The 26,547-nt window shown below is 39.4% G+C and overlaps 2 protein-coding genes across 3 annotated transcripts; one reads left to right on the forward strand and one right to left on the reverse strand.

Annotated features, from left to right (window-relative positions):
• Window positions 1-20: 20 nt before the first annotated feature.
• Window positions 21-7,700, forward strand: LOC134645167 (endoribonuclease YbeY-like). Its single transcript, XM_063498501.1, has 4 exons — window positions 21-539; window positions 6,272-6,403; window positions 6,521-6,589; window positions 6,877-7,700. Exons 1-4 carry the CDS (start codon window positions 330-332, stop codon window positions 6,970-6,972), a joined length of 507 nt encoding a protein of 168 aa, XP_063354571.1. The 5' UTR covers window positions 21-329; the 3' UTR covers window positions 6,973-7,700.
• Window positions 7,701-7,815: 115 nt separating this feature from the next.
• Window positions 7,816-26,521, reverse strand: usp37 (ubiquitin specific peptidase 37). 2 transcript variants are annotated; one of them, XM_063498497.1, is made up of 24 exons: window positions 26,381-26,521; window positions 25,324-25,546; window positions 22,783-22,933; window positions 21,786-21,874; window positions 21,583-21,698; window positions 21,395-21,472; window positions 21,072-21,163; window positions 20,877-20,970; window positions 19,863-20,018; window positions 19,618-19,749; window positions 18,109-18,232; window positions 14,297-14,544; window positions 14,099-14,216; window positions 13,762-13,841; window positions 13,449-13,613; window positions 13,093-13,146; window positions 12,811-12,955; window positions 12,493-12,712; window positions 11,787-11,953; window positions 11,463-11,523; window positions 11,065-11,180; window positions 10,659-10,728; window positions 9,417-9,555; window positions 7,816-9,319 (listed from the first exon to the last, which is right to left on the reverse strand). In XM_063498497.1, the coding sequence occupies exons 2-24, from the start codon at window positions 25,495-25,497 to the stop codon at window positions 9,232-9,234; spliced, it is 2,877 nt and encodes a 958-aa protein (XP_063354567.1). In that variant the 5' UTR covers window positions 25,498-25,546; window positions 26,381-26,521; the 3' UTR covers window positions 7,816-9,231. The 2 variants fall into 2 exon arrangements, with proteins under 2 accessions (XP_063354567.1, XP_063354566.1); XM_063498496.1 differs by having other exon boundaries at window positions 12,811-12,958.
• Between the last annotated feature and the right edge of the window lie 26 nt (window positions 26,522-26,547).

Consider the following 26,547-nt stretch of genomic DNA (forward strand, 5'->3'; position numbering starts at 1 on the left):
GTAATGCTAAACCATTCGTTCCGCTATGGCCAATGAGGCGGTTGTTAGCAGATAAGCGACCATATCTCTTAAAAGAAAGAATATGTTTAATGAATGTGAATTAGATTATCAAAGCTGTATAAACCAGAAAAGAACTACACTATCTATTTCCCGGGGACTGCATTTTAATTCGTGTCCCCTTGAAGACTACAGTTTGCTCGTGGCTAACGGCGAAGCTCACCAACCGATAATAACGTGCCGCCAGGTAGGAGATAGGTTAGTGGGTAACCTTCACCTATGTACCGAGATCTTTCCGTAGCCGTGTTCTCTTGTCGTGTCGGCTGTTTAAAATGGGAGTAGTTTTGAGGAACCTCCAGAAGGTGGTGCCTCTTCGGCGCGCCAGGCTGCGCAGGGACGTGGACACGCTGAGACACATACTGGGCATCCAGAAGTTCGACCTGGGCATCATCTGCGTGGACAACCAGAAGATGCAGCAGATCAATCACATCTACAGGAAGAAGAACACCCCCACGGATGTCCTGTCTTTCCCATTCTACGAGGTAAACATGGCAGCTAAACGTTTGAATGAACATACTTCTATTAGTGGAGATCTTCTATTGGGGGGGGATTCTGGACGTCTTCTTCTGTTTTTGATTTATTACACTACTTTGTCTGCAATAAAAGATTCATAAAGTTTCAAAGGCCAAATGGAGCTTCAGAAATAGCCTCCTTTGTCGTCCAGCTGCTTCTTCTGTGACTCATCAACGTCACCATCTAACAGCATGGGCAAGCAGAGCCTTTGAATGGACTTATCAAGAGCTGTAGGGCAAAATACAGTCAGGGGGTCACAGGCAGCTGTGAACCATCTTAATCTGGCCCTCCACATCCTGAAAGGAAAATAAAACAACCCCAACTAGAAAGCTGAAGGCTGATTTGATTTCATTGTAACTGTTAGTCATGTGTCAGTATCAGTTTCCCACTGTGTAAAGCTTGGCTGAAAAAACTGGCATTGGTACAGTAAAATTATGCCTTTGGTGTGAACGGCTACATTAGGCATAGATGAGTCTGAAGAGTATTTTTAAAGCTCAAAATATTTCTACAGATCTTACACGTATGGTGTGTAAAAGGCTTTCAGTCAAAACTTGCCTAATGCTTGCATCATGGATAATATTGTCCTTTTCTAATCATCCATATTATCCTCTATGGAAAGCATCATGAGGTGAATGAGAGTTTTGAAAGAGAAATAGTGTATGCACATTATTTTACTGTTTGGACATCTATTTGTATTTAGCAGCTCCTTTAATATTAATGTTATTTAATATTCACTCAGGGACGGAAATTGGTGGCTTTCCATCAATTTTAAACCAAAGCTCTGAACCTTACTGGTCTGCACCAGGTTACCTGTTTGGCATATATTACCATGGTGATATAGCCAGGTAAAAAAATAAAATAAAATAAAAGAGAGCAACCTTCATGGCACTAAAAACTTTGACTCTAGGCTCAGCATAGTAGTACATGTATCTGATCAATTTCGACTTCCGGTCGAATTGACGCACGCACGCACTGCTTCTCGAGCTCGAGCTAGTTTTGAACTAGTTTTTTTTCATAGTTTTCGGTGCTTTTGATTGCTGTTGATTTCGGACCAGAACCAGTGAGTAGCACATGAGTACAAACCTCGGTGAACATTGCTTAATTTAAATCATCGCTCCTGGAATATTTTAGACGAAGTACGCTAGTGTCAAACTAGCTAGCGGGTCGTCACGGCAACGCTAAAAGAGCGTCTCTCAGCATGGGCCCGAAAAAAGTTCTGTCAGCCGAGGAAGGCGACGATATTAAGAAGTCGCTGGAGTTTATGACAGAGGAGATTTCTGCTGTCAAACTGCAGATGAAAGCCATCCTGGACCTGGTCGAGGAAGTTAAGGCTCTCCGCATCCAGAACGCCGAGAAGGATCGGCGGCTGGCGTACCTGGAGAACAGAGTGGCGGATTTGGAGCAGTACACCCGGATAAACGATGTCATCATCACGGGGGTTCGCATCAAACCCCGGTCATACGCCCGGGCGGTCGCCGCTGACAATGTAGGAGGGCCAGGAGAGGAAGATGTCAACTCCACGGAGCTTCAAGTGGTTACCTTTCTACGGTCCAAAGGTGTGGAAGTGGATTATAACAACATTGAGGCTTGCCATCCTCTACCCCGAAAAAATGACAGTGACAAACCAGCCATCATTGTGAGATTTGCTAACAGAAAACACAAAACAGCACTGTTAAAACAAGGGAAGAAACTGAAAGGATCCGATGTCTTCATGAATGAACATCTGACAAAAAGAAATGCGGACATCGCCAGGAAAGCACGTTACTTGAAGAAACAGGGAAAAATTCAAAATACATGAACTACCAACTGTAAAGTATTCATTAAACTCAATGGAACACCGGAACAAGCCAAAGTGTTGGTCATCAGAAATATGGAGGAGCTGGACAAATACTGAGGTTCAACTTACACTGGAGGTATGAATGCACACGTGACGTGACACACAACACAACACATGGCACAGTCTAAAAGAACTTCATCTGCATCCGGCAACAATATCAATATAACTCATTGGAATTCTGTTTATGATAATCTGGAACTGAGAACATTTCGATACACAGACCATAATGTTCTAGACTTAGAAAAGGATATAGACCCGGAAAATAATTTCTTCTACAACATCAGCAATAACTGCTGCTACTTCACTGATGAACAGTTTAAACACACCATCAGCACGGAAAATAAATTATCAATAATCCATTTTAATAGCAGAAGTCTGTATGCCAACTTCAACAATATAAAGGAATATCTAAATGAGATGACAAATCCATTTGGAATTATTGCCATTTCTGAAACATGGATCAATGCGGAAAAAGGACTGGACTTTGGACTGGAGGGATATGATGTGAATTTTGTAAATAGAAGGAACAAAAGTGGAGGGGGAGTGGCTGTGTATGTGGATAAAAACCTAAATTACAAGGTGGTGGAAAGTATGACAACTGCGATTGATAATTTATTAGAATGTATAACAATTGAAATTTATAAGGAAAAAGAGAAAAATGTAATAATTAGCTGTATATATAGAACACCTGGCTCTAGTATTCAAGTATTTAATGACTTCATAGAAGAAATATTCTCTAAAACAAATCAAAAAGTTATGTTTATCTGTGGTGATTTTAATATTGACCTGTTGAATCCGAAAAAGCATAAAATGACCGACGAATTCCTAAACACTATGTACAGTTTGAGTTTACATCCTAAAATAACCAGGCCTAGCAGAATTACACCACATTGTGCCACCTTACTTGACAATATTTTCACCAACAATATGGAAAACAACATCGTGAGCGGATTATTAATTAATGACATCAGTGATCACCTACCAGTTTTTGCAGTTTATAACACTAATTATAAGAGAAATCAGCATGAAGAACAACTGAGATACAGACGAGTAAGGACAGAAGAAACTATGAATGCACTTAAGAACGATCTATTAAATCAGGACTGGGACAATGTGTACAAAGAAACTGATATTGATATTGCATATGGCATATTTTTAAAAATATTCATGGAATTGTACGATAAAAACTGTCCAACAATAAAATACAACAGAAAGCACAAATATTCAGATAGACCATGGATCACTAAGGGTTTACAGAATGCATGTAAAAAGAAAAATACACTCTATAGGAATTTCCTAAAACAAAGAACAAAAGATGCTGAAAATAAATACAAAAAATACAAAAATAAGTTGACCAATATTATACGTATATGTAGAAAGGAGTATTATAGTAAAAAGAAATAATTGACACTGTACACATGTGTAAATATAAAACATCTACTGATTGTAATGATATTGACATGATAATCATCAAGAAGGTCATTGAAGGAATTGTAGGACCTCTAACATATATTTGCAACTCATCATTTCAGACTGGAAAAGTTCCAAACAAAATGAAAATAGCTAAAGTTGTGCCGCTGTATAAAACTGGGGATAGACACCACTTCACAAATTACAGGCCGGTTTCCTTACTACCACAATTCTCCAAAATCCTAGAAAACCTGTTTAATAAACGATTAGACAAATTCTTAGATAAATATAAATTACTCTCTGACAGTCAATATGGATTCAGATCAAAAAGATCAACATCTCTGGCATTAATCGAATCAATTGACGAGATTACAAATGCTATAGATCAGAAACAGTATGCAGCTGGACTATTTCTGGATCTCAAGAAAGCATTCGACACAATCAATCATGACATATTAATTAATAAACTAGAACGGTACGGGATAAGGGGGGTTGTACTGCACTGGGTGAAAAATTATTTAAGTGACAGGAAACAATTTGTGAAGCTGGGTGTCCATTCCTCATCATGCTTGGACATTGCTTGTGGTGTTCCACAAGGCTCTGTACTGGGTCCAAAATTATTTATTATTTATATAAATGATATTTGTAAGGTATCTGATATATTAAAACTAGTATTATTTGCAGATGACACAAATATTTTTTGTTCTCGGGGGAATCTAAAGGAACTGCTGGATACAGTTACTTCAGAAATGTGCAAAATTAAAAAATGGTTTAACAGGAACAAACTATCTCTAAATCTAAGTAAAACTAAAATAATCTTATTTGGGAATTCCCTTAGAAATGCACAAGTGCAGATTCATATAGATGGTGTGGAAATTGAAAGAGTACTTGAACATAAGTTTCTTGGTGTGATTATAGATGATAAATTAAACTGGAAGTCTCATATAAATCATATACATAACAAAATTTCAAGAAGTGTTTCAATCTTGAGTAAAGTAAAACACATTCTGGACCACAAATCACTCCACATTCTCTATTGTTCCCTGATTGCACCGTATTTGCATTACTGTGCAGAGGTTTGGGGCAATACCTACAAATGTTCGCTATCATCAATCTTTATATTACAAAAAAGGGCCATAAGGATAATCCATAAAACTGGTTACAGAGATCATACAAATCCACTATTCTTAAAATCAAAAATTCTAAAATTCACAGATCTGGTTTATTTTCTCACTGCACAAATTATGTATAAAGCAATAAATAACCTGCTTCCTGACAATATTCTAAAACTGTTTTCTAAAAGGGAACGGGGATACAATTTGAGGGGGGAATTAATTTTAAAACATCCTTGTATCCACACAACATTAAAAAGTTTTTGCATCTCTGTGTGTGGAGTGAAGCTGTGGAACAGACTAAGTAAAGATATGAAGCAATGTCCGAGCATGGTGCAGTTTAAAAAGCGGTTTAAGGATATGGTTTTTACAGGGTACAGGGAGGAGGTAGAGATTTGATAGGGTGTTCTTGTCCAATATTTTCATGTGTGTGCGGGTGCACGGGTATGTTGGTATGGGTATATATATCTGTAGGTTGTGTATCCTTTGAGGTGTTACTGGGGTTATTGAAAATGTGTATATGTGTGTATGTGTATATACGTAGGTATGGATAGATACACACACACATATATATATATATATATATATATATATATATATATAGATATAGATATAGATATATAGATAGATATATATAGATAGATAGATATATATAGATATATAGATATAGATATAGATATAGATATAGATATATAGATATATATATATATAGATATATATATATATATATAGATATATATAGATAGATATATAGATATGTATATGCGTGTGTGTGTGTGTGTATACATATATATATATATATATATATATATATATATATATATATATATATATATATATATATATATAAATTAATAAATAAATTAAAAAAAAATATACAACTAACATATAATGTAATTGCAAGGAGGTATTTCTGTAGTCTATTGATTACTAGATAGTGGAAAAGGGGTGGGATTAAATAAGCTTATGCTTCTTCCTGCTCCTTTTTGAACATGAAAGTTATTTGTAGTTGTGGTTGCTCGTTTTGCTTTGTTTATTTGTCTCTTTGAATTCTATGTTGTTGTACTTTTTTAACGTGTTCAAAATAAAGATTCAATCAATCAATCAATCACTTCACTCAGTTTGGAAACCTTCCTTAAAGGTCCTCTTTTTATTTACCCGCTAAAGAATTTAACTAAGACTTTCACCAATAGGGTACAGCGTTACTCGAGACTTAACTAGTTAAAATTGAGGTTAAGTTGACCTACTGTGCTATCTTGTGGGAAAGACATTAACACAATCTGCAGGGTTGGGGTAACTTCTCCACTCAAATATCTGTGTGTTTTGTGGGGGTTTATTTAAGGACCTGAGGCCCGGGAAGTTGCCCTGCCCCCTTCACAGAGACGAGCTGAACCTTGGAGATATCTTCCTTGGGGTGGAGTTTGTGATGAAGCAGTGTCAGGAGGAATCCCTGGATCTGCACGGAGCGCTGACTGTATGAAACAGTAACTTAAGTTATCCTGTCTCTCGTGCGTGTAATCCGTCAGTGCTTCCAAATGAAGCACAGCAATACCATTTTCTGTGATTAACTGTTTCATTGTTCCTGTTTCAGGTTGTCACTGCGCACGGGATCTGCCACCTGTTGGGCTACAGGCATGAGACAGAGGAAGAATGGACTGAGGTTTGTATGGAGCTAGGTGGCTTTATGTGTCCAAATTCATTCCTCCACTCAGACTATAGCTCAAATGGAAATACACTTTGTGCTCAAGTCACAAGATCACAACCCATTAGATCACCTTAGAAGATGCCTCCATCATCACATCTACAAAGACTCAGTTTTTTCCTTTAATCTGTCAACCATAGGTAGATCTATATGAGCTGAGGCTTTTTTTTATACCAAATTTATGAACTTCAAACTGTGTGATGTCTGGATGTTCGATGTTGATTAAAGGTGTAACATGTTTGCAGATGCAGCAGAGAGAAAACTACATCCTGAGCGAGTACAGCAGACTCACAGGCCGACACCTAGACCCCCTGATGAAGAGGTGCAGTCAGGACAGGTGACCCTGACTGCTGCCTGCAGGCCTGAGATTAAATATTGCACTATGTGATGGTGGAAACTGCTTCTATACTGTTGTGGTTCTTATATTTATTTGAAGACACCCACTGCAGTCTGTATTATAAAACGACTTGTCACTAAACAGTCTGACGTCCTGAAAAAACACTTGATGTGAGCTCTGCTGAAGAGTTTCAAACACCAAAAAACGTCTCAGTTCTTTCATTGGAATATTTTATTAAAATCTGCTTTAGGAAGAGTCGGTTGTGTATGAAGGGTAGAAAAAGCTGTTCATTCTCACTTCACTAATACATGTTATGCTCTTTACACTGCGTGTGGGACAGCATGTTCAGGAGAGGCATTTAAGAAACGTCAATCAATGCAGACATTAAAACACCTGGAGAATTAACACAGCGTGGTGCAACAGGAAGTCGGCTAATCGGTGCACACTTCCTAAAATCCCCAAATATAAAGACAGAAGTTGTGTCAAATTTGGTCTGCAGTGATTTAATTTTTAGAAATTAATGCTATGTTGTGCTAATTTGAGGGAATAATCTGCTGTACAGATTAAGTCTATAATAGCATGTTTATGAGTGAGCTTTTTTTTTTTCTCCTTTCACAGAATAAAAGTTACACAGCCAGTGCCCAGTAATAAACAGAATATTCCACATACTTCATGCCTGACAGGAACTGATTAATAAAGTGCCCCTTTTATGCTTTCTTTTTTTTTTTAAAATCTCCCTACAGTTATAGACCAGAAGACAAACAGAAGTGAAAATATCCAGCATCTCCAATACTCACTACTGTTAATTTATTTATTCCACCATTGAATAAATATTTGTAGGGTGAAAATGCTTTAAAACAAAAACAAACAACAACAAAACAAACACAGAGCTGCTGAAAGGCATTGTTTGTAGTCCGTAACGTATCTACATCACGATGTACTGCCCTAGTAGCAGTGAGTTTGGCACATTTTGAAATAAAGAATCAACAGGTGATTCCGACTGTATTTACAGGTAAAAACGTCTTCCAAACATGGCTACAGCTTTATTAACAGTCAGTCTGAGAATATTAATGTTATCAACTGACCAATCAGAGCAGAAGACGGGTGCCTTGAAGGGACAGGCACTAAAACGGAGCAGATAACGGGTTCCTTCCCTGAACAATAAGGCGTTTAATCCCACAGTTACACTTTAAAGATGTAAATGAGCATAACAGGGGCACTTTAAATGCTTAACACTTGTTCTAAAGGTGATGAAATAAAATATTATGCAACAGGTACTGTATCTTCTCTGGTGATAAAGTAGTAATGACTTCTATTTGCCTTGGCTCATATTTTGGGCTAATTAAGAGAAACCAACCCCCTTCTATAGGCAATAAATATAAAAATCTGTTGGCTTTATAGAAGAAACTCTGACTTGCACACTGTTTCAGATTTGACAAACATTCAAAAACAACAAGGTTGTGCGACTTTCCAAAGTAAAGCTTGTATACACATATTTATAAAAGTTTTCTTGGGAGGCACAAGGTCAAAACCCCAAACAAACAAAGTGTGATCAACTGAGAAAAGCTCAGTTAAATATTAATGAATGCACGTTCTTTCACACCTCTAAAATATGGAAATAATCACACACACAAAAAAATATCAGGTTGCACATGAAGTACAAAAAGCAACTGGGAAGACATCCACACTGTGGGACAGAAAGCTGTTTTGAATGGACCAGTTTGTGCCAGTAACAAATATTGCACCAAATGTACCCGCTAAATACAACAACCCTCTTAATTCTATAATAGCTTATACTCCAACATAGAATATATCTTTATTTTGCTTATATGGGAAATAAAGGGGTCTGCAAACATACAATCTACAAAGCACCAGGAGCGCCCAGTGTTTGATAGTTTGAAGTAAAAGTCTGAAGAAAAGTCTTTAAGAAAGAAACAACAAAATTAAACCTTACAAAACAGTTGATAAAATTATAGCAAAGAAAGACTCCAGCCCCAAAAACACAGAGGCAAAAATTGATCCACGGAACATTTTAACTGCATTTCTGGTATCTGAAAGAGTCTTGACAGGTCAGCCCCTGTGTCGGCATCATCAGGTGTTATTTTTATCCTGGCCTTTAGTGATCTGTAGAGGAAAAAGGAAGTGCCTGAAGGCTACCTAAAAGGGACGGCAATCAGTAGTATAGGAGGATTTTTCACAGGGCAGCTTTATCTAACAGGATCAGCTGTGGTTGAGGGTGGGTGGGCGTCCAAAGACGTTGAACTCAGAGGGGCTGCAGGACATTCCTTCCTGCCTCTGAGGTGCTTCCGGCTCCAGATCGCTCCATCTCAGATAGCTGCTCGAACACATCTCTGAGAGATCACAAGGTAGCAGCGTGTTATTAGCAGGGCGTCTCACATCATTACAGTGACATCTATAACCAGCTGACAGGAGGACTTGCACACTCACTTGTGCATGTAGAAGAAGATGTATCCGCTACGATCACGGTCTCGCTGGACGGCTGCTTCCTGCGTGCGAGACACGTCCAGGTCATTGAAGGTCAGCCACGACTGTTTCTTCATGTCGTACACATCACTGATGTAATGGCCTACAGGGAAGATAAAGACGGGGAACAATCTATCGATATTTGTTCACAGAGCAAGCACTTGGTTCTTGAAGTCTATAGCCACGACAGCGACCCACACAGGGGGCACACCTCCGCCAACCACGTATAGACAAGGAAGATTTTGCCGGTTCGAGCCCCGGCTTGGACAGTTTCGGTCGTTGTGTCCTTGGGCAAGACACTTCACCCGTTGCCTACTGGTGGTGGTCAGAGGGCCCGGTGGCGCCAGTGTCCGGCAGCCTCGCCTCTGTCAGTGCGCCCCAGGGTGGCTGTGGCTACAATGTAGCTTGCCATCACCAGTGTGTGAATGTGTGTGTGAATGGGTGAATGACTGGATATGTAAAGCGCTTTGGTGTCCTTAGGACTATTAAAGCGCTATATAAATACAGGCCATTTACCATGTCACCGGCATTTATCCAAAGTTATTGGACAAATATAACCTCTGCCTGACACATGAGCTAACTTTATGGTTCTAGCTTTAGTATACAGTCAGGTAAATAAGTGTTTGGACAATGATACTTTTTTTTTTTTTTTTTAAATTCCACTGTGTTGGTGGCCTGAAAAATTAAAAAACAAAAAAACATTTTTATAGCCACATTATCAGTGGCTCCTCCTAAAAGCTACAACCATTAAGTTAGCTCCTGTCTTAGATTTCAATATTGTTTTACCTGGTCAGCTAATATTCATCATCTAATATCAGATCAGGACAGGCTAGATCATGTTTTTGCTGAAAGGTGCTGACCATTATTTGAGGCTCTCACAAAATTTACTGCTGAAGACAAAACTAAAGGCAAGAGACCCACAAACCCACACCAAGTAAAGACCACACAGTTTCATCCAGCAGTGTTTTCCCTGATAATTTAAGGATTCTTCATATAAATAAACTTTATTTCTGACTGCCAATTTCTTCATTGACATTTGAGATAATAAGGGATATAACTAAAGCAGCGTAAACATCAAAGCAGTTCCTTAAAGTTTTCATACACAGTTTGGACTTAAAGCTCATCTTCATTGTTCCTGAATAATTTGTCACTGTCCAAACACATGAGGACCTAAACTCTGAGGCACAAACAAACACAAGTGCTCACCAGAGGAGGAGCTGCTCCCGATGTGACTGACCACACTGATGAGTCTGAACGAGTTGGCCAACTCTCCACTCTGTGGATTACAGGATACATAGGCAGGTTAATGCAGGCCAACAACCAATAAGTTATCATCAGTCTGCTGCTTTATTTAATTTATTCTGCAGCTTCTTAAGCAGTGCGCGTATTTCACCATGTTCTGATTCATAATCAACTCAGTGTCCTGCAGATTATCTAAGACTTTATCTGTGGTGTGAATTATTTAAACTGACCCTTTATTAAGGTTTACATTTGTAAAACACTGTTTTTATTTTTGCATAGTGATTATACATCCGTTGGATTTAAGGTGAATAAACTATTTGCCGTTTTTTGTGCTCTGCAGTATTTTACACTGTGTGCCAGCTGGATATACCTCCGCGTTTCTCTTCAGGTTCTCAGCTTCTGCTTCAGTGTACTCCATGTCCAGCACGTCCTCGTTGCCAGAGTCATCGTCCGAGCAGAGCAGATCGGGCAGGGAGTTGTTAAACTCTGTTGAATGTGGAGGAGATGATGACGCCGGTGCAGTATTTTCACATTGCTCAGAGTCTGATTAAAGAACACTTTAAACATTTGTTTGTGCTGACTAAACAGATCTGCAAATATCCAGTCAAATTTCTTTGTTTAGTGGCTGCGTTCAGTCTTATTTACATCGCCACAATGCTGCCAGCTGAGCGGGATCAACAGCAACCATCACAATACAAAAATCAGCTGAACACAGTTGGTCAAAGAAGCGTGTGCTGACGATTCCTGGGAGTAAATTGTATTTCTTACCTTGCAAGCTGAGCTCAGTGGCTCTCTTCAAATCATCGTCCTCTCTCATCTCCTGAGCTTCCTGTAGAGATGATGTCATAAATTTTATTTTCCTGCATCAGGTCTGTTAGTTGGTGAAAGACTTCAGAGTAGTCAATGACATTTAAGGATAATGAGAGATCTACTGTAATCTAACAGCAAATGGAAGGTCATCATTACTGGAAGCTAGAAAAAAAATTGCACTTTTTCCATTTAGGTGCACCAAAGTGTCTCCACTGTGTTGAAATATGAAAACAGTTGAGCTGCAGATGTGTTAAATGCTACATAGTCTCTCACTGGTCTTACATGCTCCTGAAGGCTCTGTGCCAAAGCCTGCTGCAGCTCCTGTTCTTCCCTCTCCTGATCCAGATTGTACTGCTGGACCCAGTCCAGCTCCCCCTGCTGCTGACCACTCTCTGGAGTTTGGTTCTCCTTGTTTTCATCCATGGTCAGGTCCAAGGAGTCCAGCACATCTACAAGAGTTCAACAAATACTCGAGTCAGCAAACCTGATACGTGAAGTTGGTTTATTTGTTGGTAACCCAGGTTTTATGTGAATGTAGAAACCCACAATCAATTTAAGCAGCATGTACTTTCAAGAGAATATGGAACGAAACATGAATGAGCCTTTCTTAGAAATGTCACATATAATAAAAACCTGATGCAGATCCCGTATAAAAAACCAGTCTATTGCAAGTTTAAGTACTCCAAGAAGTGAGTCTGATCACTTGGCAGTCTTCCTAAAATGCCTCTGGCCATTTATATGCAGCATGATCTTAATTAATTTTAACTTTAGTGGTCAGCAGAACAAAAACAAACAAACAAACAAAAAAAACCTGCATTTAAGTCCCAAAACTCAAATCTAACCACTCTAAGAGTTTGTAAACATTTTCCTAAAATAAAAACTTTGTTTCACCTGAAAGTTGTACATCTACCATCATCTTTGCTGTTAAGAAATCTTGCAATAGATTTGAAACTCATACTGTCTCTGCTTAAATATCCCGTTAGAGTACCTGCAGGCTGTTTGCTATCTGCTTCCAGCAGATCTGCGTGATAGGCTAAGTCATGTGCATCTGTGTCCCCAAACCCGGTGTCTGGGCTGCTTGTCGGCTCATCATCCAGAGAAGGAGGTGCAGAGAGCCCGGCCTCTTGGCGACTAATCTCCAGCACAGCCGCCAGCATTTCATCATCATTGATGCCACTGAAGTCTGTTGAATCGATTGCTGCCCCCCTCTGAAAACACATTAAACAGTGTCACACACAAAAAAAAAAACAAAAAACGCCAGAGGAGGCTGGATTCTGTTTGTTAAAGTGTAAAAGCGGATGCTCACCTCTTCAGCGCGATCATCGTCGTCAGGCAGACAGATACTCAGGCGTCGCTTGCGGCTCGCGCTCACCTTCCTGTTAGGCCCCTCTTCGCAGTCAGAGTCCACAAGGATGGAGGTACAGTTGGAGTTGGAAGTTTTCCCTACGATCCTACTACACAAAGTCACATGTTCAGCAAATAAATTCATAAGCCCAAACAGAAAAACCTTCAGTCAGATAACACATTGTTTAAAGAGGTTGTTAAAGCACAAAAGTCATTTTTCCTCTGCAAGGGTTGCAGAACTTACCGAAGAGGCGCTGTGGACGAGTTGACCGACTGTGACGTTTTAAGTGTTCTGGACCTTTGAGAAAAACAAAGGCAAATAAAACTCCTGCTGCTATTGGAGCTCTACTTCTAGGCTGATTGTTAAGTTTTACTTAAAGGAGCAATATTTGCATGTTTTCCCTTTAAATTGCAAACTAAATGCTGACTTTATTACATGTAGTCCTCTCTGGGGTATTAAACCAACATGAAAAATCATGGCTGCAGGAGATGTCAAAACATTGCCAATTGGCCTTTTAAAACTGAAATCACTTCAGCCATCTAATGTATTTACACAGAATTAAATTTGTATGCATATTAAAATGTTGTCTCCCATCTTACAAGGCAGCTTGAGGGCTCCAGCCAAGGCTGATAGGGGGTCTTGTAGATTCAGTGCAGTGGGGCAGCAGGGTCAGATATCGGGGGATCAAGACCTGCTGACCCAGCTTGCTGTTTAGAGACAGCTGAGCGTTAAAGCTGTACCGTTTCAGGTGTAGGATAAGCACTCTGTGAAGACAAAGGTTTTTAGGCACTTAAATTCTTTTTATTCCATAAGTTGGTTATGCTTTCAATGTTTTCCGTATGTGCTGCATCTTTAGTGTTTATTGCATGTCTTTACTGTGTGTGTGTGTGTGTTTAAACAGACTGTAGATACCTGGGTAGTTTGCTGAATTTGTGCGCAACAGTCGCTGATTTCCCGTTGCACTTTTCACACGAATACTCAATTTCCTCCATCTGTAAGAAGAAAAAGTAACTAATTATATATGAAATTACATCCAGCTGATGCTTGTCTCGTTGCATGAAAGAAATTCTATTTTTTGTGTCTCCTCACAAAGGCTCTCTGAGTTTGTAAACTGCAAACTAAAATGTTACAGTGTTTTTTCTGCTTGAGCCTCATTGCGCATACTAAGCTAATAAATGCACTCCTCTGACGCTGTTGGTCATTTTTGATCCAACATGGGGGCGTCAGGATGACGGGACCAGTGACTCACCCTAAAAAACAGATCCAAGGAGTCCTGGATGGAGCGAAGCGGCAGTGTCTTCTTTCTTCGCGGCAAGTCGATGGACAAGTCATTGAATTGTTCTCGCTTGGTCACCACCTCGCCACAGCTGCAACACAACAAAGAGGGAATCAAACACCTTTCACCTTCATCGAGAGTTTTGAATGATAGGCAGGAGACCAGCCTCACCATTTGCACGTGATGGTGTGCTGCACCTCAAACTCCATGTTGACCGCCACGGGGCAGGTGTAGATCCGCGAGGTGTCTGCCTCATCACCAGGCTCTGCTTTGACTGCCGATGACGTTACCTCCAGACCATTCTCACCCACCACAGAAGACGATGAGGAGGAGGTGGCCTCGTTCGTTAAACTCTTATTCATCTTCTCCACGTCGTCCTTCAGCTGGTCCAAACACTGACTCAAGAATTCATGAGCATCCTGAAAAACAAGAAACATGTAGGGGCTTAAAACAGGATTTTATTCACAGAAGGAGCCACTTTAAACCATAAGTCTGAAAGATTTGACTTTTTTTGTGTGTTTTTGTTTGTTTGGGGGTTTTTTGTCTCTCCTGGGGCCCGTTCTTCGTACCTCGCTTACTACATCCAAGATCAAATGACACATCCAAGATCAAATCATCGCGCTAACCTTGAGCTCGCTAATCCGGTTCTCCGAACACACCTGTTGTTGACGATTAGTACAGCTGGATGAAGTAATCTGAGATCACTGGGTGGCTTAAAAGGGGCTACGCATCGATAGTAGAAACATTGATCGGCAACCCTGTGATTGGTCGGCGAAGATGTCGAAGGAGCGCGCTCAGTATTTTACGGCAGCAGAGCAAGAACTCTTGATTGAGGGATTTCAGGAGTTTCAGAGTTTAATTAAAACACAGGGGAACTCTGCAAAGGCTGCAAAAGCAAGGAGAGAGGGCTGGCAGAAAGTTGCTGACAAATTAAACTCGTAAGTGATCCATGATATTACATTATATCATGTGATATTATATTATACCACATTATATTATATTACATCATATCCTCTTTCACAGTAGAGCCACAACAGGACCCACTAGAACATGGGAACAAGTAAAAGTGAAATATAAGAATATTCTACAGAATGGTAATATTTATCACTTATATTGCTTTTAGTCTCTTGAAAAGAGACCCTGCAATAATCTGTTTGTTTGTTTATAACAGCAACCAAGAAAAGGGCAGAGCAAATAAAGACAGGTGGTGGTCCTGCACCCCCTCGTCACACCCCGGCTGTTTGTACCGTGACATTTATTGACATTGTGGGTTTTTTTGTGTGTAGTTTTACATAACACTCCATCACTTTGACCTGTTCCCATGCAAGGGGTGACTGAAGCATGCACAGTAAGTTGGGAGATATCTCTCATATATATATATATATATATATATATATATATATATATATATATATATATATATATATATATATATATATATATATATATATATATATATATATATATATATATATATATATATATATATATATATATAGATATAGAGAGAGAGAGAGAGAGAGAGAGATAAGTAAATAACAAAAAAAGCGATATCTCTCTATGAGCACACTGTCGCGCTGAGCTAAAGGTTCCTGTCTATCCCGCAATATACGCTGAATTCTGAAGACTCTCCTTATCAATCTTGCACCTTCCGCAATGGGTTGCTCGCGTACAAACGGACAGGACATGGCTGCGACAGACTTCCCAAATCCACCTTCGCTTTTATAGCCGTGGTCTCTCATCTTGATTACACGAAGTAATTTACTATTACTACTCTAAAATATGAATTACATCTGAAATAATCAAATACATGACATAGAATGATTAATAGTACATTTCCCTTTTTTTTTAGGAAATGACCTGTATGTATCTGTATGAAATCAATAAAAGAATCAAATACTGCATTATCTTTAGTTACATTGATAATATTTATTTATGGAAAAACAGTGGAGAAATATCACTGTTGCTTTCGTATAACTGAAGCGGACATACCTGAGTGGCCGCGATCTAATCCTGTTTACATAAAGTAAACCTGCTCCCGAGCAGGTTTACGCTTACGGATCTGTTGCTATGACAGCAAGTCCCAGATGAGCTTCGGAGAACCGAACGATCCAAGATCACGCGAAATCGTCAACATTCAAATCCGGCTAACTTACTTAGCCAGGTACGAAGAACGGGCCCCTGGTCGGTACTTTAGCAATCAGAATTGTTGTCTGAAGAAAGATGCTCAATGGATTTATTTTTTTAAGTGGAGAAAGTATGGCAATGCCATGTTGGTCCACTTGATTGATCTATATTATTATTGTTTATTTATTTATTTTATGTTAAGTTATTACAAATTGGACAGACAATCAGACAAAAAGAAAGAAAGGGAGAAAGAAAGAAAGAGAGGGGGGGGGCCAGTAAGAGACACTGAGAAAATTTGTTAGATCAGCTATTAAAATAAGAAAAAAGAAAACAAACAACAAGAGAACAACACAATACAGAGATCAAAGCAACAACCTAGATAAGTGTAAGTAACAGTAAATACTAAATATTGAATGTTATAAACAAAAAAAACAAAGTTATGATGATGCACATCTATCACAAAACTATGAGCAGGCAGCCGATTTGCCCAGAATCATTCTTTAGGACAATAATAACCTCAAACACTGAATGGATTTTATTTCCTCTAATTAGATATTTTTGTCCAAAGGCTATGTCTTACATCTTGTTTCAGACTGCATTAATCTGCGAATGAGTTTAGGCTTTCAGAAAAAGTCCAACAGCGCAATGCCGTGAGAAAAAAAGCAGAAATGGATGGGAAGGGGGAAAAAAAGATAATCGCTTTATCGTTTTATCCTCCTTTGAAAGCCAAAAATCATAATTTGAACCAGTGTGTCATCTCATATTTGCTTTACTTTCGCTTTGAATTTGAGACATTTTACTTTCTAAAGTCACTTTATTGCATTATAGTCAGCTTTTATTTAATTACATTATTATTGAATTGCTGAGCTCTGTACTGTATCACATGTTTTTACATGTTCTACTGTGTTAGATTTTTTACTTATTAATCACTTTTAAAACACTTTCCTTTTTGTTTTTAGCCTCTTTCACATAATTTTACCTCGCTGGACACTTGTTGTGTCGTATTGTATTGTATTTTACTGCGCTACATACTACTATATATACACACACACACCTTTTTTTTGGTATTGTAGTCTGTGTTCAATTTTTAGCTGTGGCACCAAAGAAATTTTTGAGCAAATACATTATATCTTCAGAGTCTTCAGTCCAAACACACAAAATAATAATTATCTTGAGCTGGAACTAGAATTGCAAATTGTCTTTCAACAGGTATTCTGAGCCCAAAATGAGCTCAACATTAATAATAAACAGTCTTACTGTAATTTGGGACTAGAGGAAGAGGAAAAGGTCGAGAAAACACTGGAAAAAGCAAACCTATATTACCTGTTTAATTTCTAAACTGTGCTCTTTAGAACGTAAACCTTCTACTACTAAGAGTTATTCTCTACACTATTGGGTGGCTGTAGCTCAGGTGGCAGAGCAGGTCAGCCACTAATCAGTAGATCGGTGGTTCGATCCCAGGCTGCCTCCTGGCTGCATGCCAAATATCCTTGGGCAAGATACTAACCCCATGTTTGCCTACTGGTGGTGGTCAGAGGGCCCGGTGGCACCAGTGTCCGGCAGCCTCGCCTCTGTCAGTGCGCCCCAGGGCAGCTGTGGCTACAATGTAGCTTGCCATCACCAGTGTGTGAATGTGTGTGTGAATGGGTGAATGACTGAATGTAGTGTAAAGCGCTTTGGGGTCCTTAGGGACTAAGTAAAGCGCTATACAAATGCAGGCCATTTACCACTATTATTCTTAAATTTTCAAAGGTGCAATTTAAAGATTTGTTTTGCTGTCCCTTTTCATATGTGGGCACACAATCTCAAATGAAAAGCATACCTGGTCATATACCTGAGTTTAAGCAGCAACTTACATTCTGCATGTTTCCAGAGAAACGCTCCGCTGTGGAGGAGATGGCACTCTTTACTTTCCTCAAAAGGTCTTTCTTCGTCTCTGGACAGGCCACATCCTTCTTCACCATGAGGTGAGCAAATCGCCTGCACAGAGTGAAGACAGGTCACTGATTATAACCAAGTTCATTTAAACTGCTTCCTGTGTCATTTAACACCTATGTTAAAAATGACAACAATCCAGAGTATTGTTAACAATCAACAGTTACTATCAACTAGGGGTGGGCGATATAAATGATATACGATAGAAACGATATAAATTTGGCCAACGATAGAGATTTTGACTATACCGCTCTACCGCGATAGCGCATGTTGATGATGTCATCAAGCTGCGCATGTTTTGGTCGAAAGCATCGCAGTGGCTACAACCATTATCATCTACAAATTATGCCGGGCGACAGTCATAGCAAAGAGATGAAGCACTTTTGAAATACGGAGAAAGCCAAAAACTGCGCTTCCTCCACTTCTGTAACATTGATTCATTAATGTTGAATTCTCTCGCAGCTGTTCTATTCCCATGTTGTTGCAGTATATTAATAACTGACCTCGTATTGTGGATGAATAATCTCAGTTGTTCTCCTGACTGAAGTTTGGCCCGTGTATAGCATCCTGCTATGCGATTGCATTTGTCCCTAACCACCAGAATCCCTCACGTTAACTTTTATCGAGTGGAAAAAAAGTTGGCGTTCATCCTCCAGCTTCACTGTGCTAATGTTATGCTAACATAGCTGTGTCGCTAGCAATCACGTAGCACAACATTATATACCAGGTAGTCCAACTTCAGTAACCCTGCAAATGCCACTGCTGTTTAGTTTTCTGTCTTCATTTATGTTGGAAGTGATAGCAGAGCTGTACGTTTTAATTAGTTTCAAAAATCTCTCAGTCAGAACATGGTATGTCATGTTTAGGTGGAAACTAGCAAGCTAACTTCCTGTTAACTTCTAACTCTGTTAAATTTAATAAATTCTGTTTTCATGGATGCCTGGATGTTAAACTTAATTGTTACACCTGGTAAAGCAGCAACGCTGATGATTTTATTAAAGATGAAAGAATTTAGACCGTTTTTAACTCTCAGTGTTCATTTGACTTTGGGACCTGAAGCGGACGGAGTTTTGGACCCAGATTACTCCGCGAAGCTCCTGACTACGGTAGCTGTAATGTTCTGACAATCCATCAAGTAGTGCGGCTTACCAAAGTTGTACTAAAACATTTTTTAACAGATTTCTGCACGCCAAAAATCGGTTCAAGGTCAGTAAGCACAACCAGAATTCATACATAAGGCACACTCTCGATTTTTGAGAAAATTAAAGGATTTTAAGTGTGCCTTATAGTGTGTAAAATACATTATACAGAAGAAAAGAATATATCACGATATATATCGTTACCGCACGTGCTTCAAATTATACCGCGATATGGATATTAGGCCATATCGCCCAGCCCTACTATCAACCTATAATAATATAATACAGTACCTGAGCAAGGCATTGATGGGCAACTTCTTCCATGGGATGCTCTGCCTCAGCATGTCATTAGAGAAGGAAGGGAGACTGAAGAGGGACTGCAGGATGGCATTCATGTAGCAGGTGTTACCCAGGTTGGAAAATCTTAAATGAATAACAAAAGTTTCAACAGCTGCTTGTTGTTTTGATTTTTCCCTTGTTATTTGGTTTCATGGATCAAATGAATTTCATATCAAGTGGAGCTGGCTTATCTGTACCCTTGCAGTGGAGCCTGAGGCTGTGCCAGGGTGGAGGGCCTCTGCTTGTTCCAGCCACCGTAGTCCAAGGAGGGTCGTACCTTCTTAAAGGGAGTGGAGTGGTTTGGTAGCATGAGGCTCCTTTTGGCTGTGGGGGTCTGTGCAGTACTGGATGGCCTGAGGAGATTTAAAAATCAATCACTGGATGAATAGAAATGTTCTCCCCTGTTATCACCTGTGCCAAGGAGATAGCTGGTTCCTTTCATCTGATTTTAACTAATCAAAACCTACCCAGGTTTGAAGCCAGCACACTAAGCACCCACCATCTGTCTAACAGGAAGCTTGGAAAAGTCTGCAGGCAGGTGGGAAAGCTTGGCTCAACCTTGAAGTAATTCACTTTTGAAATTAGATCTTGAACAGAAACTTTAGACCTGATTTTTTCTTATCTAAGATTTCATTTCGGATCTTCATAAATGTATATCTAAGTCAATCAAGACAAATTGGGACACATAATTTTAATTCTAGGTTTAGATTTCTTTCTAATTACAGGAACACAACTCACGTTAGTATGGAAATCTCAAACAAAAACCAGATTTTCAAGTATTCTAATGATCTTGAAATTATCTAAAAATTATTAACTAAAATACAGACAGTTAAGATCTTTAAAGAAAATAATCATAGTTTATGTGACTATATTTTATGTCAAAATATTCACTTTCCCTTGCCTGGTAGGATATAATGCACTATCACATAGTGGCAATAATACAGTTAGAAGCTGTTTGTAACCTTGAAACAAAACACATGATGGCTACAAGCTAAGAGGTATCAGCAAAGTAAAGTGGGAGATACTGTATAAATAGAAAAATCACAGAAAGCCAAAGCTAGCATGGAGGGCGGGCACTGTAGAAGTCATCTTCGAAGAACAATCAAAAGGTTCCCTTTAAATAAATATCAAATAGTATTGTTTTTAAATTCTTGATCCTAGGTTCATACTGCTCCTGCTTTGCATTTTAACTGAGCCATGAAGCAACTCACCTGTCCAGAAAAGAGTGGCTCTGGCTGTAGTCTTTAGTCACAGATCGGCTGCCGTAGAAAGATGATGGCTGAAGGGGAGTTGACCCAAGAGGAGCTACAGTTAAGGAGGCACATGAGAGTATCAGTGTCTGGGAAAGATTTGCATAGAGAATGCTGTGCAACTAGATTACAAAAAGGTGGTGCTGCTGGGTTTACCCGAGCTCCTGTTCTCCTCTGACTGCTTCAGCTTTTCTTTGCAGCTCAGAAGAAACTTCCTGGAGGAGGGGTCAGAAGTCGCCTTGTTGTTGCTGAAAAATGTTTTTTCTGGATGTTACTCAAATTCAGTAAAATAAAGTCTATCAATCAAGGTTCCTATTTTGCCGATGAAAGTAGCGACCTACTGGTTACCAGTTACTGTTTTAATTATCTCGCCACAAGATTTGCAAAAAAACAAACAGGCAGTGGTTCAGACAAAAGGCTGCAGAGATAAGGTCATCCTATGAGTCACCAACAGCACTGCAATTCAGCGCTGATTATACCTCGAGGAGTCGTTTTCCTTTGGGTAATCCTCACTGAGGTCGTTATCAGGAGTGAGGAGTCGCTTTCTCTTCTCGCTCCTGAGAAACAGAAACATCGAATAATTCACATGCCAAATGGGGCAGGATTAAACATTCCTAAATAAATTTAATTTATTCTGTGTGATACGGTCTAAAAATCCCCAGCGTGCCTGTTTTCAGACAGTCCCGTGCGAGTGGGAGTGGAAGCCGCTCTGCTCGGGCTGCCGAGAGGTTTTCTCGGTGTCGTGTCCTCCCGGCCTTCTGCGCTCTGCCGCCTCGGTGTCGTCTGAACACACCAGAAGGAATTAAGTTAAACACATGTACGTTTGTCCACATGTGTTCAAGTTAAGATTGTTATTGCATTCTTGATCACCTGTCTCTCCCCGGACGGGTTGGCCTCATTTTTCACAGATCTGTTCCCGAGCACACTGAAGTTGGCACTTCCGAGGGATGATTTTAAAACTGCAGAATAAACAAAAAGTTCAGGGGGGAAAAAAAAAAAAAAAAACATAAAAATTATCCCGTTACACTGTAGAGTCAGAATCACTTCAAGTTAATCAATGTGCTTGAACTGAAAAGAAAAAAAATAATAATAATAATAACACTGCTGCATTGCTCTGATATTAAGTTTGAAGCACATTAAGCCCTAAAGGCAAAATAAAGCATTCAGATCATAGATTTATAAGCAGACTAACACACACCTTACTTCACAACAACCTGTTGCATAAGTCGTCATGACAGCTACAGATGTTTTGTTTATTTAATAGGATAAAAATGAATCCTGTTCTTCAAGCAAACTGATGACATGCAGAGGTGCAAGGCAGCCCAGGTGGAGAATTTTTGTTTTTACACTTAGCAACTAATTTTATTTCTCTATCTGATAAAAAAATCTATTCAATAATATAGTTATTTGTGGTGAATGAAATACATTTACAATTTGAAGCACTTAAGCACAACATCTGAAATTCAAGCACTTTTCAAACCTTGAAAAGACAAAATAGAATTCAAGCATTTATAAGGATAAGGATTTCAAGCACCTGTACGAACCCTGTTACTGGCATTGGGTATCAATTAAATGTAAACCAAATAGATTAAATGACTAGTACGTCTGTTATCAACTACTGACAATAGCAACAATTAGTCGACTGGTCAGCTAGACGTGCACATCCCTACTTGAAACTCTGCATCAACTTAAGAAATATTAATATATTAACATGAAGCTGCAGAGAAAAAGTGACCATTCTCTGCAGGAAGAGCATTCAAGGATTAATTCCCAAAAGATTTAAAAAAAAAAAAAAAAAAAAATCTTTGCAGTTTTTTTCTTTGTTTGTTTTGGGGGGTTTTTAATGTGCAGGGGTGTCATTACCTACCTGGCTTTCCTTGCTTCAGCTTTTCGAGGTATTCTCTAGTCTTCTGAACCAAAGGTTGAGGCATCTTGTCCAGCGTGATGACACTGTTATCCTTCAGAGTCAGGACGATGCGGTTGACACTCGGGGTAATACTTTTCACGTTCTGGTTCAGCTGAGAGCAAAGAACAGCAAATATTCAGATTCATGATTATTACTATTACATACAATAGTAATATATACATTATCATTATTATTACCATTATCATCGTCATCATCCTCCTCCTCACATCATACTTGTTGATAAAGTATACCTTTGAACAAACTAGCTCACAGTTCTATTAAAGTTCTATATGACAAACCTCACTCTATCAGCTATTACTTTCTTCAATAGGTCTTATATCATGCTATCTGAAGAGTGAGGTTCTTAGTGACAAGAGACTCAGAACACTTGAGTGTGATGACAAAGTTTGTTTTTGTTTTACTTCTCTTGCTCCAGACTCTTGTAGAAAAGCTCTTATATGTCTGTGTGGAAATTATAACAGTTGTGGGGGTTAGATTTTTTGCCTTTCCTAGCAATGGAGCAAGACAGATTCATTACAGTGTTAGAGCCTCCAAGTTTTCCAGACTTTCCTACAAACTTCAGTTATATTGTGTCGGTAGGAGGGGATCGAGAGAAGGCACACACACTTTATTAAAGAAAGTAATAACAAACTTCGTGTGAATGGGTTAGTTTGAGTTTCTGATCTCTTAGACAAACTCCAGCCTCTCTGTCTTAACTCTTTCCCCATCAAAACAATATTTGACAACCTCCCCTGCGCCCATAAAGATGGGTTATGACACCTGAGTATATGAATAAAGATGTGGTTTGCATAGGCAGAGACCACCCTCAATAACTTCCGATTTAAACCCAGGCATTTTGTTCCATAAGCAGGCCTGAAATCTAACAGAAACGGCTAATCTAACAAAAAAAAAAAAAAAAGAGCATCCAAGGTTACTCCTAGTAGGGGGGAGTTAAACAGCAGCAGATGCTGTGGTCCTTGTCCTGCATGGCCTACTAGGCATGAACCAGTTTATCTCCTGATGCAGGTTTGGGTCAGAGTGACCCGCCAGGTCACAGCAGATCAGCAGAGCGGAATAAGGACTAAGATAGGAGTGGTTAAGTTGAACTGCAAAAACAAGAGGTTCACTAGTGGGGAAAAAAGAGGACAGGAAGCTAGCTGTTTTAGCAGCAACTGAACTTTCAAAATAAGGGGAAGGGTAATATTGACTATTAAAGTTATCAAGCAGTTTTTTCTGACAGAGGAGAAACTTCAAAGAAAGCAGAAAATATAGTTAGGCTGTTGTTACTGTACATTAGTATGAGTGAGGGAAACTGCATGTGAAGCACATTTTCAAAGTCTTTAAACTTTGAAGGTGCCAGTTTTGTTTAAGACTTTCTAAAACACACATAAATGCAGCACAAACTAGAGTTAATTTTAACTCGTACAACTAATTCAAGATGGACTGGGTGTCTATTCTATTCTATTCTATTTGACTGCCATTTACGAATTATGCGCTTAATTATTCTTTTCAGACCCAATCACATCAGTCAGTATGAAATATTTTAGTTCTGGAATATGGGATCATCTAAAAGAAGTACAGGTATGGATTAAAAACACTTGACCCGAGGGCTGAACAAACCCTGGCATGTGCCATGGGTGAGATTATGTTTCTAATCCAGTTCATTCATGGCTTCAGTGCAGAGCTACTGCTCATTCATTGCATAATGCCTCAAAGCTGACAGCTTAGATTCTTCTAGTACTGACATGAATCAGACATGTAAGACTGATTTATGGGGTGCCATTTAACAAGTTTGTTCCTGTAATGCTTTAACAAGAAATACCATCTTTTATTTTCCTCATTTAGCCATCCATTAGTAGGAGTCTTTTCAACCAAGAAAGCAACTCAAATATATATATATATATATATATATATATATATATATATATATATATATATATATATATATATATATATATATATATATATATATATATATATATATATATATATATATGTGTGTGTGTGTGTGTGTGTGTGTGTGGAGTTTCTTGCAGGATTATGAGGGTTCAGTGTCTTTTCCTCTGTTTTTAATCAGCTGTTTAATTTGCAAGTCTGGTGCATTCTTACATTTTTTTTAAAACATTCATCTCGTCTAACTCATTCACTCTTACACACCAAAATAAGGCGGTGGCATGACTCACCCCAAGGAATCTTATTTTGACATGTGAATTGACCCAACAATCCCAAGAATAACAGGCAACCCACAGTACCTTCTGAGCCAGCTGACCCAGATAAAACAATACTCTATCTGGATGCAGTGCAAAAGGTTGCTAGATCATAATCAAAAAGACCATTAAAATTGAAATCAGTACCTCTTAGGACATTAACAAAAAAATAACAATAATAAAGACCAATGTGAAAGTAAGACATTATTTGGGGTCTTATAAACAAGCCATCAACTAGTGTTGATTCAATTACGGCAGAAATAAATATAAGGGGAGAAAAGTAGCAGTAAAATACCTGGAAAATTTTGGAAGCTCCTCCACAGTTGAATCTCAGGCAGAGGTTAACTTTATTGTCCTTTTCCAAAATCTCAAACGTTCCTTCTTTCCACCTGGTGGTGCCCAGGTCCAGACTGGTGAAACGGATCTTCACAGCCCCACCGCTGGAGAGTTTGGGCACTACAGTTGCCATGGCTTGCTATCCCGTTGGTGCACTTGGGAGACTGGGACTCAAACTAATCCTAAAAAAGACAAATTGGATCCGCTGTCACACAATCTGAGCACATTATATTTATAACAACTGAATGTGTTCAGCAGGAGCAGTTTAAACGAATGGTCGGGTAGTTCTGAATTTGATTACTCTAGTTAAATACTGCAGGAAAATAATGAGCTTAACGAACAGAAGCAGCCACTAAAATGAACATAGCACCTCTTTTTGTAATAACACTAATATCACCTGTAGCCGTCTCGGTGAAAGCAACTTCAAAGTTTCCGATGCTGAGCTCAGATAACGAGAGCAGGCAACCCACGTTGTCAAAGTCACAAGAAAGTACAAACCATCCAAAACAAGCTGACAGGAGTCAGCGCAGCATCTCGCAGCAGAAAAGCGGACAGCACGCTCGCAATGCATTTCTGACAAATAAAACAGCTTGTTTGGCTGCATGTGGCAGCTCGTGCCTTGTGATTTTCTTTGCTAGCAGCTTCAATAAAAGCCCATGTTTGCATCTGCCATCAAACTAGCCAAACTAACGGCCACTCTGAGTCGCGGCAGCCAACGACTGGTACGTGCACAACAACACGGGATGTTCCCTCTCAGGTCAAGGCATCGATGCTCCCACAGAATTACCTGTCCAAACCGGCAACGCCAAGAAAAGGTGCTAGCCAAAAGTAAAAAAGCCCCTTTGGATGCGGATAATGTCGTATGCTCGTCCGCAGCCCCTGAATGGGATGGAGGAGGCCGACGTTAGCATCTCGGCTAACAGGCTAACGGACGCTAGCTAACTGGCTAATTTGCTAGTCTGTAATTTGGTGATGAAAAGCGTATCGCGTTGCGATTACACCGAGCAGGTACTTACCTATCGATGACGAGAGCTTGTCTTCAAACTTCTAAAAATCCGGTGTCGCTTCTGTAGCTGCTGAGCAGGCAGAAAGTTTGTTTTGCCGGCATTCACCTGCTCTCCGGTGCTGTTGACAGCAGAGCAGCACACGACGCGTCGCTGAGCTGCGCGATGATGGCGGGAAT

The sequence above is a fragment of the Pelmatolapia mariae genome, linkage group LG16_19 (genome assembly GCF_036321145.2).
Source record: "Pelmatolapia mariae isolate MD_Pm_ZW linkage group LG16_19, Pm_UMD_F_2, whole genome shotgun sequence".
NCBI lineage: Eukaryota > Metazoa > Chordata > Actinopteri > Cichliformes > Cichlidae > Pelmatolapia > Pelmatolapia mariae.